General features: G+C 44.8%; 1 protein-coding gene across 4 annotated transcripts in view; it reads right to left on the bottom strand.

Moving 5' to 3' along the window:
* The window catches only part of PRRC1 (proline rich coiled-coil 1), a 67,143-nt gene that overhangs the window by 44,747 nt on the left and 7,481 nt on the right, over nt 1–14,915 (bottom strand). For all 4 annotated transcript variants that reach the window (XM_030193582.1, XM_030193580.1, XM_030193583.1 and 1 more), the window contains 2 exons: nt 11,675–12,082; nt 8,802–8,953 (listed from right to left, as the gene is read on the bottom strand). In XM_030193582.1, the coding sequence (XP_030049442.1) occupies nt 8,802–8,953; nt 11,675–12,082 (560 nt within the window). The remainder of the gene's footprint in view (nt 1–8,801; nt 8,954–11,674; nt 12,083–14,915) is intronic.

The raw sequence follows: 14,915 nt of genomic DNA, 5'->3' as shown, positions 1-14,915 counted from the left end.
GCTATGGACTAAATCAAATGCTGATGAGGTAAAAGGTTTTAAATAATAATGTCCTGCTAGCAGTGATGATCCTAGGTCAGCTGCCATCCGGGGTGGATCGCTAATGCGCACCCCCCCCCCCCCCCTCTGGGTGCATACTTAGCTGCTGGGAGCAGCCACGTGGCTCTCGGCTCCGCTGGCTCCCTGCTCCCTCTGCCCCGGAACAGGAAGTAACCTGTTCCGGGGCAGGGAACCAGCGGAGCCGACAGGCGCGCGGCTGCTCTCTGCACCCCTCCAGCGGCGTGCACCCGGGGTGAACCGCCCCTACCGCCCCGCCCTTGGTACACCGCTGCCTGTTAGCTGTCAGGCAAAATCCATCCATGTCTCTGCAGAAAATCCATTACCACTTAAGAGAAATATACAAAAATTCCAGACAAATAGGGAAGTAAAAAGTTATGCATGTAATTTCTATCAACTGCATAAATAGCACTACTAAATCTGAAGTATTTAATGTAATCTGGCAATCAGCTATCCACATGCTTATAGTTATTATATAATCTGCTCTATCTATAATCTTTGACAACTCACAACATACATAAAAGTAGAAACAAAACAAAACAAAAAAAAGGCATTTTCGATTTGACATCCAAATCAGATTTTGAACATTTTTTGCAAATATGTCCAAAAATCCAGTGCCAAACGTCTTTTTGGTTTGAAAAATCACCCTATTTTAGATATTTTTGTACCCAATGTGTCTTTAAACATCATTTCAAACAAAAAAGGTTCCAAGGAAAAAATGCACAAAAACAAGCCATTACGATGTCTGGGGGCCAGCAGTCTTACTGGATTGGTCATACAGACATCCCAGCAGAGCAGTGGGGCAGCCAAGGGGGTACTGCACCTTCACATAAGAGGTCGCAGGTACACATCACAATCCCCTTATTTTGTATGGTTAGCCCTCCAGGAATAGCAAAAAAATGTACTGTACCCAACTGTACACCACTACAATAGCTCTTATGCCTGCGGGTGTCACCTATATCTGGGTTCAGTAGGTATTTTATGGGTTTTGGATTGCTCACACTTTCCACCCAAGTCCCCTTCTCTACAGTACACTGCACCAATCACTAGGCTATTCTAGAGACACGCTTGCTGCTCTAAGAGTAATGGCTATTATATCTGCAGCTGTTAGAGCCTGGTATGTACTATCACTCACCTCTTAGGGGGGTGGGTGGGGTTATGCCTCTCTCTGCCCAGTGGTCATCTTGTCAGTTTGAGCACCTTTCTGGCACTTCACTTTTATTGAAACAGGTCTAGCTAAAAACATTCTATTTTTTGCCCTAGGTGTTTCCATTATTGCAGAAAAACATACAAATTTTAAGCCCACCCTAACCACGTCTCCAACATGCCCCCTTGAGATGTGGATGACCTGCACAGAAAAAGGTCTTAAAAATTAGTTTCAAAAACAGCGATTTGGATTCTTGCAAAAACATCTAAAACGTCCACCTGCTGCTTTGCTTCATGTCATTTTTTGGACTGTTTCAAAAATGAGCCCCAAAAAACTCTCAAAATGTCAACATATAGAACAGTACATAAAACTTATATATCATATACATACAGACAGACAGACATTAGATATTGCTTAATTATCAAAGGCCTGCTGAAACAACACAGTCTTTAGACTTTTAAACATCTCCAAAGTCCTCATGGATCAAAGAGGCAGGTAATGAATTCCAATGTTTTGGTTCACTGATGAACAATGGAATTTCTATATTCCTCAAGCCGAACAAGATGAAAAGACGAAACATGAAATACATTTGAAGAGGCAGGACCTGGAAAGCTGAGGAAAGAGTCAAATCTTTGAACACCAACAAAAGAACACGTACTGAATTCAATTGGTAACCAATGCAAATGCATCAAAGATGAAGAGATATAATCAAATTTTAACAGGCCAAGTAATACATATGCCATATGCCATTTTGTGCTACTTGTAGGGACTTCAAAGTTTTCTTAGAGGACCCCAAAAAAAGGATATTGCAATAATCAAAGTGTGGCACAATAATCTAATATAATAAAACTCACCCTCAACGTTCTGAGGACAACATTCTGAAGTCACTCAGACTCCCAGAACGGTTCGTAACTTCATGGTGGTGAAGCCACTGAACATGACTCGCTGCCCCGCCCTCGCGTCAAACGTCATGATGTCGAGGGCGGAAAAACAAAAGAAAAATGAAAGAAGGGAATGCATCCAGGCAGGGGGAGGAGCAGGGAAACACGCGGAGCGTGTTTCCCTACTCCTCCCCCTGCCTAGGAAACGCTGGCCACCAACCTCACAAACCACCCTAAAGCTACAGAGTTAAAATGAAGCCCCGCCAACAGAATGAGCGAGGCCCAACCCCCCCCCCCCCCCCCCCCCCAAAAACAACCAACAAAGCTCATCAGAAGAAAAGAACAGCCCACAAAATGCTGGAGGTGCAACACCCACCCCCCAAGCTGCCCCCCCCCCCCCAAAGCCACCCACTGTCGCTTTGCTTTGCTGGCAGGGGACACGAAACCCCGCCAGCACAAGTCCTGTCTTCAGACTCCGGCGTGAACTTCAGCATTTACTAGCCTATGCAGGCAGGGCTTCCGTGCGTCTGAGGTCATGCACGTGCAGGACGTCCGACGCACAGAATCCCACCCAGCAAAGGCTAGCAATGCCGAAGATCAAGCGGAGTCAGCAGACAACAAAGAACTTCTGCTGGCGGGATTTTGGGTCCCCCGCCAGCAAAACTACGCAACGGTGGGTGGGATGGCGGCGGGGGGAAGAACATCGCATAGAGGAGGCAGTGACGCAAAAAACGAACAAAGCCCTGCAATCTGGCAGCGCTTCCTTCCATCATCTTCAAAGCACCGCTTCCAGAAACCCCTGCCCCCTCAACCACACTCACTCACTCATCTGGCAGCAGTTCCTGAACCCCCCACCCAAACACACACACTTACTCACTCTCAATTGGCCACACTTCCTAAACTCCCCCCCCCCCACCCCCACACTCATCTGGCAGCACTTCCTGAAAACCCTGCCCCCCCCCCCCCCACACACACACTCAACTCACTCATCTGGCAAACCCCTCTCCTCCCCACCACACACACACTCACTCTCTCATCTGGCAGCGCTTCCTGAAACCCCTGCCCCCCCACACACACTCACTCATCTGGCAGCGGTTCCTGAACCCCCACCCACACACTTACTCTCTCACTCTCATCTGGCAGCGCTTCATGAACCCCCCCCCCCCCCCCCACACACACACACACACACACTCACTCATCTGGAAGCGCTTCCAGACCACCCACACACCCTCTTCTTCCAAGCTGAACACCCCAACACCACCCCCCACACCCCTCCAAAACACACACTCTCTCTCTAAAAATCACATCTGCCAGCGCTTCCTGAACCCCCCCTCCCCCCCACACACAATCACTCTGTCTCATCTGGCATCGCTTCCTGAAACCCCTGCCACCCCCCACACACAGTCACTCACTAATCTGGCAGCGCTTCCTGAACCCCCTGCCCCCCCCCCCCCCCCACACACACACTCCCTCACTCTCATCTGGCAGCGCTTCCTGAGCCCCCCACACCCCTCTTTTTTTTTTTTGTTTTTTTTTGTTACATTTGTACCCCGCGCTTTCCCACTTATGGCAGGCTCAATGCGGCTTACATGGGGCAATGGAGGGTTAAGTGACTTGCCCAGAGTCACAAGGAGCTGCCTGTGCCAGGAATCAAACTCTTCCAAGCTGAACCCCTCCAACACATCCCCCCCCCCCCCCCCCCCCCCCACATACACACTCTCTCTCCCCCTCCTCCAGCACACCAATTGCTTAGGTGCAGTGGCGGCAATCTCAGACACCAGAGAGAGAGGGGGGCCTGACACCATAAAGAGAGAAGGAGAGAGGTATCTCTGTCACACACACACACTCTCTCTCTCTCTCTCACACACAATGTCTTTCTGTCTCTCACTCTCACACACTCTATGTCTCACATTCACTCTATATGTGTCACACAGTCACTTACACACTCGCTTGGTCTCATACACTCAGTCTCACAGACAATCAGCGTCTCACACACACTCTCACTCTCGCACACACTGTATCTGTGTGAAACACACTCTCTCTCTCTCTATCACACTGTGTCTCGCATACGCAATTGCACACACTCTCTCACAGACACACTCACACCCAGACTCACTCTCTCACACACACTCGCACTTTCACTCTCTCTCTCACACACAGTCACTCTCACATACACTCTCCAAAACATACACACTATGAGGAAAACCTTGCTAGCGCCCGTTTCATTTGTGTCAGAAACGGGCCTTTTTTACTAGTAGTGAATAATCATACAAATGTTTATAGGAGTCAAATAATCTCTCAAACATCTAAGTATTCTAAGTTTAGAAAAAATTACACCAATTATTATTTTAACTCAGTCTATCATAATCAAAACAGAGCAGGTGCGGGTCTGAGAAGTGTCCCTGGACGGCATCAGATCTAGAGGGCCCCAGTGGGAGGTGATAATTTCGAACACCTGGCTGGACAGCTGCCACTCCCCAAGATCAAGAGATATTCTGCTTAATCTACCTCCATAATCAGAGCTCCTGCAATGTGAAAGGCCAACAGGAGGGGAACGTTCCCCTCTGCCCAATGGAAGAGCAAATGAGCCTTCTTGGAAAGGGGAGTCCTCTTCATTCCTCTGTCTGTTGACATAGAAAACCACTGTCATGTTGTCCAAGCAACTCACCGACATGTCCCAAATGAGAGGAGCAAACACCAAAACAGCATTCCCAATTGCTCCAAGCTCTAATCTGTCAATGGACCAAAGGATCTCCTTTGGAGACCACAGCCCCTGCACCATATGATGGAGATAATGTGCTCCCCAACCAGACAGGCTGACTTCTGACGTTTTGACACTAAATGACCATGTTGAGAGGAAGACCCGCCTGGAGATTCTGAGAACGCAGCCAGAAGGCCACGTTCACCCAGGCCTGATGAGACCATGAAATCCGTACCTCATAGTCCTCCAAAACTGGGGACCAGCAGCTCAGCAGAGAGGCCTGAAGAGGGTGCATGTGGAAATGAGCCCAAAGGACAACCTCTGGAGTCACCAACCATCAAACCCAGGACCTGAACAATCTCAAGCCCTTGGACTTGGGAGAGACAAGAAATGGTGCATCTGGTCCCAGAGCTTCACTTGGTGAGCAAGATGAAGAAACCCCCTTCCTTGGTGAGTATTGAACTGGACCCCCAGATATTCCAAAGTTCAGAGCTGGAGTAAGGAGGCTCTTGTTAAAGTTCACCACCCAACCCAGAAAGATCAGGAGGGACATCACCCTGGAGGTTGCCGCAATGCACTCCTGTTCAGAAGAAACCCGAATCAGCCAGTCATCTAGATAATGATAAACCTGAATCCCCTCCTTTCGTAGGAAAACTGCCACCACCACCACCATGACCTTGGAAAAGGTTCACAGCGCCGTAGAGAGCCCAAATGGCATGGCCTGGAATCAAAACAGAAAAGCCTTCTGTGAGGAGGCCAGATAAGCCTCTTTGAGGTCCAAGGATGTCAAATACTCTCCCAGCCAGAATGAGGCTATGACAGACCTCAGCATTTTCATCCAAAGTGCAGCAGTCTGAGCAATCTGTTGACTCCTTTGAGGTCCAACACCGGACAAAATGTCCCGCCTTTCTTTAGGACCACAAAGTAGATGGAATACCTTTCGGTTCCCCACTCCTAGAGGAGGACAGACTGCACTGCCCTGAGTGCCAAGAGCAACTGCAGAGTGGGCAGAACTGCCTGTTGCTTGCACAAGGATCCAAGAAGAGATCTGCGATAGGGTGACAATTCCATCCTGTAACCATCTCTTACGATATCCAGGACCAGAGTCAGAAGGTGCGGGAAAATGGCCTTGTGCACTTCATGGCAGGAATCAAAGTAGTCAGGAGAGAGGCCCTTACCCAATCTGTAAGGTGCCTCTGTACACCCGGTGAGGCAAACACTCACAGTCGACCAGCACGCCCCACAGCGGGAGTACCGCTTTACCGATTCAGCCACCATGCACGTGCTCCTCAAAAATAAAATGGCACCCGCCAAACGCTCACCCAGAGCGAAGTGCTGACCCCGTGCACAGTGAGAGCTCCGAGGGAAGGCCGCTTGTCGGCCAGCTGACACAGAAAGCCAAACACAGTGCAGGGGAACCACCGACCCACTCTGAGCAAGGCGCTGCTTCAAAGTGCTTTGCCAGTTCTATTCTCCCTCTTACATTTTGAAGGTAACCACAAAACGGCGGTATACCAAGTCCTTTTCCCTTTCCTTTCCACAGCATTACTGTCTATATCTTGCCTCCTGCAGGGATGCCAGACTTGAATAAACTATTCTGCAACAGTTCTCCTAAAGCTTCCTCCACCCACTCATGATTCTCTCAGGTTGCTTGAATGGAGACAAACTTACACAGCAACCCTCAACTATGGAATCACTAGTGTGTCTGCATTATCCTGTTCTACAGAGAAAGCATGGTTGCTTACCTGTAACCAGTGTTCTCTGCAGACAACAGGATAATGCAGACAGCATCCCTCCCCTCCATCTCCTCAAAATAGACTGGATTTAAACAACAACAACAAAACACACTTTGCCTTCAGGAATCACAGATTCTCATTTCCTCAACAAACTCAATGAGACTTGGGGTTATATTCCCCTTATTTGCCATCATACTTCCCAATTCACCTTCCAGACTGCCTCGAACATCCTGACTACTCACAAAACTGAAGAGATACAGTTCATGCACAGAGCGGAAAGTGCTCACTCACTCATGATTGGTCAGTTAAAAAAACCCTCACAACCAAGCTAGGGAGAGAGCATCTGGGCAGGCAGCCCGCGGAGAAGGCTACCAGTGTGTCTGTACTACCCTAATGTCCACAGATAGCACCCGTTACAGGTAAGCAACCATGCATTCCATTTATGAGGGATATAGAAATGCTTATCAATATTCCCTACACAATTTTTTCAAATCTGAAATTGCTAAGGTGGCAGAATATGAAGGTATTTCATTTAAACTTCTCAGCAAGGTCAGATGGCTATCAATGCATTTTGCTGTAAGTGTTTAGTCAAGAACTGTGATATCAGTAGAATACTGCAGAGAACAAGACAATGACCCAGTGCATAAAAACTGCCTTGAAAAATGAAAACAGAATATTGTGTAGCATTGCTTTATCCTCAATGATTGTCTAAGAAATCTAGAGGAACTCTGCAAAACACTTCAAAGAGCTTCCTTGACAACTGTGGAAGCATTTCAGTTTGTAAAAGCAAAAATCAGGAAGCTAAGGTTGCACTATGTTGCAGAAAAGGTTCATTTCAGTGAAACTGTACTAAAATTACTGTCACCTTTCAGTGGTCCTGGTTAATAAGCTGAAGAATGTAAACTGTGCAGCACAGTTTTTAAAACTTGTGTGTAAAACTCAAGTTAATGCTTTCTCCAATTGTTAGTTATGCTGTACAGGAGTTGCCAGATCAAAGCCGATCTTCAAAGAGAAGAATATGTTTAGGTGGCGGTATCCATTTCCTTGTTCACAGCCCAAAGTCAACAGCTAAATGCACAAGTAAAGCAACAATGAAAAATACAAGTTATGGGCAGGGCTGGTAGCTCTACAGTAGGATTTGCTGCCGTGCAGAAGCACTAGGTTTGATTCCTTGGCCATCAGTCCCTTATACGGCCGGCTGACCCCTGCCTGATGCATCCCAGGATGCATTGCACAGGGATGGGTGCCAGAGGCAGGAGTAAGTGGGCATTGCTCCTGCCTCTTTCAAATATGGGGATTTGGGGGGAGGGCCTGGAAAAGTGGTAAGGAGTGTCCTAGACAGATGAGTTTAGGTGGTTTTCTTTTGTTTTTTTAAATAAAGTCAGGTCAGATTGTAAGGGTGTGAGGGAGGGGTGCCAATAGACATCAGGGAAGTATTTAAGGGGAGAGGGAGATCTGATAAGGTCAAGTGGGCGAGGAGGAGGGGAAATACATCACCCTTCCTGTCGATGCCTGAGCCAATCACCACTCAGGCACTGACAGGAAGGGTGACATTTTGCAATGTGCTGTGGACTACTGCTCCATTAAAAACATGGCGGCAATCTGCATGCTCATTGCTTATAGCATGCCAAGTTATTTTTCAGTCAGTAATTCTGTGATAGAACTAGTGGGCTGAGCTGGCTCTGCTGAATATCTTTCCGTGTTTGCCCCTGTACTCAAAGCCCTTGAAAGGAATACACCATAGCCAGGCATTCGGCTTCTGGAAGGAGTCACCGTATTTTGGTGTCCCTGACTGAGGATTGTCGCTGCAGTGAGGGAGCTAAACAGGGTGGGTATGTAGTAGCAGAAAATGAAGACTTGTGTTGTTGTGGGCCCATAGGGGACAGTTACAACTGAAAGAGGAGAAAAGAAAAAAAGGATCAACAAAAAAAAAAAAAAAAACCCAAACAATAGGACCTGTATAAAGCATTGTATCAGAGACATTTGCTTAACAATTTATTACCAGCACAGAGCTAAATATTAACCCAAGTGCTGACTGTGAAATATTTCCCATTGTATAGCATTTCAAATACTTTGGCAGCTGCACTGAAATCGGTTTTAAGAAACAAAAAAGAAGATCAAGTGGATCGTATGTCTGGTCTGTATTATCAGTATAATCAACATCCCCATTTCAATTAAATGTCTGTGCTGCAAATCAGCAACACAAATTAACCAAAATAAAAAAGGTACATTTCACCAACTTGTTTTCCCACTAAGAAATGAAGCACAACGTTTCTTACCTTTATAAAACCCCACAGTCCTCCCCCTGGCCCTTCACTCTGCCCTCCAGCCATCCTGGGGTCCTCATGTTGTTCTGGGAAGGTGATAGCAGAACCACTCCCTGCTGAATGGGGGACAGAGACCTGCTGAGTGACAGGACTTGACACAATTCCTGATGAGAGAAAAGATTTTAAAATAATCATAAATTAAAAACACAACGGACAAGAGTGGTGGAGGTTAGTTTTATAAAATGGTACCTGGGCAAGAAAAGTGCATATGCTCCGCCTATGTTATGCTCCTATGTACCTTTATAGAATAGCCTACTCGAAAACTGCTAAACAGTTATACTTGCTCCAAGGTTAGAAATTAACATGTGTGTATGTTATAAAATGCACTCGCAGATGCTACTCCAGAACACCTATGCATACATTACATAAAAGTAGGAGCCATGTTTATAGGGGAGAATGTCTATTTTTATGCACAAATAACCCCTCTATGAGGGGTCTGTAGGAAGCTACCACTTCCTCACAGTGGCAGAACCACCTTAAACCTCACATTCCCACCAGGAAGGCATGGTCCAGAAAGAATAAAAGCTTACGGCACAGCTAGGTTGAGGAGGCACAGAGGGAAGCAGCAAAGTCCCACTGCATACGCCCCACACCATGCATGAGTGAACTGCAACAATCAGGTAGGCCAAATTCAACTTGGGACCTTGCAGAATTGTATCCTTCAACTGGTCTGGAATCTCTGGGGTTCTAGGCCAAAAATCAAGACGACTATGCTGCCCTGTTGAGAGAGAGTAATGCACAGTGTGGCCCTTCAGAAGCAGGTCACGAAAGGACGTTCCTACATCTAAGAACCAGCTTATGTTATTTTCTCCCCTACTTGTGAACTGGACCCTCCTCCCCCCCTTTTGCACTTTTAATAAAATATTTTCTGTTCACCTTAACCCACTGTGTTGCTCTGCTTTATCCAGGCCCGCCCTCATTTAGGTTACCACACCCTGTCAATAATATAAGCATCTAAAACGCTGTTCTACACACAAGTTGCTTATTAAATTACTCCCTACATGGTTACCTAAAGACAATCTTTTACCACATTCTATGAAAACTACATAGGGACTGTGTAGCTGGTTGAACCCCCAGCTCAGTAAGGTCCCTATGGAACTCACAAAGCAGTGGCAACGAGCTTGCATTATGGGACAATTCTACAACTGGACACCTCCATTTAGGCACCCTGAGAACACACAATAGGAGCCTGCTCTATAACAGTACTTGGGCGTCCTTGTTCTGTTATACAATACTAACATAACAATCAGCATGCCAAACATTTATGTGCTTCCAGTCACATCAACCAGACAGCTGGCATAAATGCGACAGGACACAACTAGAAGCCCTGCCCACTTACACACACCCTCACCGAATAGCATTTAGATATCCTGCTGGCATTTTTGTGGATCACTGTACACTTAAAATATACAGTTCACTAGAATTTAGGCATCTATGTGTATGGGTGTGTAAATGTGGTGCCTGTTTGTTGCAGTCACACAAGAAGGTCAGTTCTATAAAGATACTATGCCCAGTAGTTTGAGTAAGGATCTAAGATTGCATAGTTATCTGCTGGTGCCTCCTGCTCCTTCATTATATATCAGGTCAGGTCTTGTATCTCAAGATCATCTTTCCCATTAGGCTGATCAAGGTTTCAGACTGGGAAGCCTACAGCCCTCTACATATGTTCTTTTGGTTGGCTTATGTAACTAATGTCACATTGTTTTAAATCTTTCCTACAACACTATCCACATTCATGGAACAGGACAGCAGTCTGCAAATCTCTCTCCATTTTAATTTCAGTTCTTGTATTTTTCTTCCTAGGTACACGTGAACTGCTGAGCAAAATGGTACCCGCAGTGGGGTATGTAACTTAATTAAACCTCAAGACTGAGGGATATCAACTGCATAATCCTGCAAAATTTCAGCCTCAGGTATGGACTAATTACATCTTTTAAAAAACTGAGAAACGTTCATCAATAGAATAGTAATTAACTCCAGAAATCACATACCCCACTTTACATACCTACAGTTTTTAGGCTTAGAACATGAGAAAAAGTTGTGAAAAAAAATTGCTTAGTCTCATTTTACTGAGCCTATACTACACAAAACTTTAAAAAATGAAAGTTGCCCTTCAAACATTTAGCAAATAACATATTTTACTATTCGGCCAAACACAAATAATGGCCATTGGGCTTTAACATATATATAATAAAAGAAGCAACATGAAATTGGAGAGCAAGTGTTTATTTAAGCAAGATTTAGCGCAATAGAGACCCTGATTAATTGTATTCAAATTTAAATCACTATTCAGCTGAACACAAATAATGTATTCGGAGTCGAATCAAATACAAATATTCGATACAGCCCTTGTCTTTATCTCTGTTATTTGTAGCCCCAATTTTGGTACCTTTTTCCTCAGCAGGTCATATATTGAGTGCTTACTTTTCATAAAGATATTTCAAAACAGGTTTCCTAAAAACTTTTTTATATAAATTTACTATAGACACATTAACTAGCAAGCATTCCCCATAATACAGAACTACCCTTCAGTCACTACCATTTGAGATGAATGCAGTCACTGAACTAAAACTACTTACAGTTTTGCTAGCTTTTTTTATTCTATTTTGCGTTTACATTTTTTTTGTTGTTAAAAAGGAAAAGGAAATCTGGCCAAGTTGTTTTGCTAAACTGATTTAGCCTTTTATGGTCACACGATGCATTGGCATATTCAAGGTAAAGACAGGCTTGAAGTAAACTTAAGTCTTGGGTATTTGAAATCATATGCGCTTCCTTTAACACTATCAACAGGGTAATGATCAGGCAAGAGTAAATTAGAATACCACCTGTGACTGGAGATGCAGAAAAGGATGGCATCAATGGTGTCTGTGGTGCTCGTCCTGCGTGACCTTTAGTGATGTCATACGCGGATGCTACGGAAAATCCACCCATTGGAGGGCCAGTGGGAGGCGGAGGAAGAGCATAGCCAAGTGCAGAGCTTGAAAGAGGAGCAGGGGAAAGATGAGGAGGAGGAGGTGGAGGTGTTGAAAAGGTGACAGGGTTACTGATAGCCATAGCAGACAAAGTATTCACTGGAGGAAATGAGTCTGAAACTGCATGAGTTGAGGTAAACTGCAAAGGAGCGGAAGGTCTCAGAGGAGGGACTGAAGAGGGAGACACAGCTGAAGAGAATACAGGAGCTGGGTGTGGCTGCATGCTGGGTATGCTAGACGTAATGAGCGGACTGGACAAAACTGAAAGAGAAAAAGGGCGAGAGAAGGTAATTGCATTAATTGTGCAAAAGAAAAATCCATAATATGACAACAATGTACTTTTTTTCTATAAGCTCTTGAAAAAAAAAAAAGTGGCATTTTAATTACTAGTAAGCAGAAGAGCCAAGTAAGTACACAGGTCCCTGTTGAAGAAGGGACATAGTGGAATATTGGCCAAATAAAATAAAACCTACACGATACTCAGGGCCCTTTTTACTAAGAAGAATTATAGGCACGTTAACATTTTTAACATGTGTTAACTGTATACTCACCTACAATATCCCTATAGGGGCCTACATGGTTAGCACATACGCTAATTGGAGGCATGTGAAAAATGCTAACACGTCTTAATAAACAGGGCCCTCAGTCACCAAGGGATCTTTTTACTAAGCTGGAGCAAAAAGCGGCCTTAATGTACTCTTGGCACTTACAACCACCCATTTTGTATGTGGTAAGGGCTGACACGGTATTCCTGCGCTAACCAGTTAGTGTGTGGTAATGTAGCTCACTAACTGGTGAGTGCAGAACTCCCACCCAACCCCTCAAAAAAATATGTTGTTTATATTTTCTCAGCAAGCAGCTAGAACACACTAATTTGGCAGTTGCTGCAGGACGCCCAAATGTGTTCCACAGTATGCCACTTCGAGGTGCGTTTGCATCTAATGCAGCTTAGTAAAAAGGGCCCCTAATACAGCATGTTTCATATATATAGAAGGTCCTGAAAACTATTTTAGACTCAACAGTGATCATTCTCCTTAATAGGACTTCACCCAGAAAAGTCCTACCTAATACCGGGGAAGAACAAGATGTATACAGAAGAAAGATACCAGATATACTCGCCCATATTTACCACTTGGGTTGTGCAGGAGTAGCCTAGTGGTTAGTGCATTGGACTTTGATCCTGGGGAACTGAGTTCGATTCCCACTGTAGCTCCTTGTGACTCTGGGCAAGTCACTTAACCCTCCATTGCCCCTGGTACAAAATAAGTACCTGAATATATGTAAACCGCTTTGAATGTAGTTGCAAAAACCTCAGAAAGGCAGTATATCAAGTCCCATTTCCTTTTCCCTTTATCAAAAGGGGTTCTTAGGGCCAATATTTTTCAAAGCAGGTCAAGGAACAGATTCATTAAAGTTCACACTTGAATTCGTAATCTAAACACCTGAAATCTGGCATCACATCAGGCAACTGGGCCTGTCAACAGATCACATCACCTTGGTATTCTCTATCTAGGGCCAGCAGCAGTATATTGGTACAAGATTTGCTTCTCTCATGAAGGCTACATTACTTTCACAGAACACTTTACAGCAAGTCACCTTCACTTCAACCTAGTCCTAGTGAAGTTTAAAGTGCCTGGAACTAAAAACTACACAAGATCTAACTTCCTGAAACACGCAAATTTTAAGAAAGCAGCATCAAAATTAAATGGGAGTTGATTCTTAATCTTTTTATTCCCAGCTTAGGAACTATTTACTGGTTCTCATCATGTCTCTCTAGAGGAAAAATTAAGCATTTTGAGCAAAAGATAAGGGACTTTTCCCAACTTGTGACAAAAAGAGATAACTTGTTTTCTATGTGCCAACAGGTTGTTTTCCTAGACTGAACCTTTTTTTTTTCCGTATTTCATAAAAGTACTTAGAACTGGTAACAGCCAAAGTGAAGGATTAGGCCTGATTCAAATCCCACTGCAGCTCCTTGTGACCCTGGGCAAGTAACACTCTTCCACTACTCCAGGTATAAACTCAGATTGAATTCACACTATTCTCTTAGGCTTCTGCAACTGGTGTTATGATACTTGCAGCTGTCCAGGAGATGCCATGTCCAAAATGGCTAAAACCATGGGTCAAGCATTTTTTTGCTGTGGCTTTCTTTATGGTGATGCTGTGTGGTACATCTGTGTGCTGGTCTCTTATCCAATTAATTTTGAAGGCGGGAAAAGTGTGTCTGTCCAATCAATTTTGAGCTCATGAAGGCAGGGAAAAGTCTTTTTTTTTGGGGGGGGGGGGGGCACTAAATTTACCTTCTATGAGTAGTTATCAAGCTTTGGGCCTTTGTCTCTGTTGAGGTTGTAGGGTGTTTTCTATCCTTCTTTTATCTTTCTGGGCCACCAACAGTCTCTTTCATACTGTTTCAAGAAGACACTTCATGTTGCGCCTTTTCTTCATTTTTTAAATTTGGTGTTTGAAAGATTGTATTAATTCCCAATTGGATTTTGGTCCCATACAACCAAGAGAAGCTCAGTTAAAAAAAAAAAAAAGAAAGAAAGAAAGAAATGGGCCTGGATTGGTCCAACAGCTCAGTAGCAGTTCTGTGTGCTGCTGGCAAGCAAAGGGCCTGGGATGGATTTCTGAGCATAGCTCTCTCCCTTCTGGTTAGCTGGGAATGCTGTAAAGGTAGTATGAAAGCCTCATGTGGAGAATCCGAGCCTTCGTAACAGCAACAACTAGTACAGTGGTTCCCAAACCTGGTCCTGGAGAAACTCAACCAGTCAGGTTTTAGGATATCCACTGCATGCAAATCATGAATATTCATAAAAGATTTGCATTGTGGATATCCTAAAAACCTGACTGGATGGTCCTCCAGGACCAGGTTTGGGAACCACTGACCTAGTCAGTGTTCCAGAACTGTGGTCTGCAACTCCCTAGCCGAGGATACCAGCTGCTGACTGAGCTAAAGCAGGGGTTCTCAACCCAGCCCTCAAGACACACCTAGCCAGTCAGGTATTCAGGATACCCACAATGAATATGCATGAGATAAATTTGCATGCACTACCTCCATTCTATGCAAATGTAATAAGAGGTAGTGCATGCAAAT

This window comes from Microcaecilia unicolor, chromosome 2, assembly GCF_901765095.1.
Source record: "Microcaecilia unicolor chromosome 2, aMicUni1.1, whole genome shotgun sequence".
NCBI classification, from domain to species: Eukaryota; Metazoa; Chordata; class Amphibia; order Gymnophiona; family Siphonopidae; genus Microcaecilia; species Microcaecilia unicolor.
The sequence above is the reverse complement of the archived record's forward strand: the minus strand, read 5'-3'. Positions and strand labels throughout refer to the sequence as shown.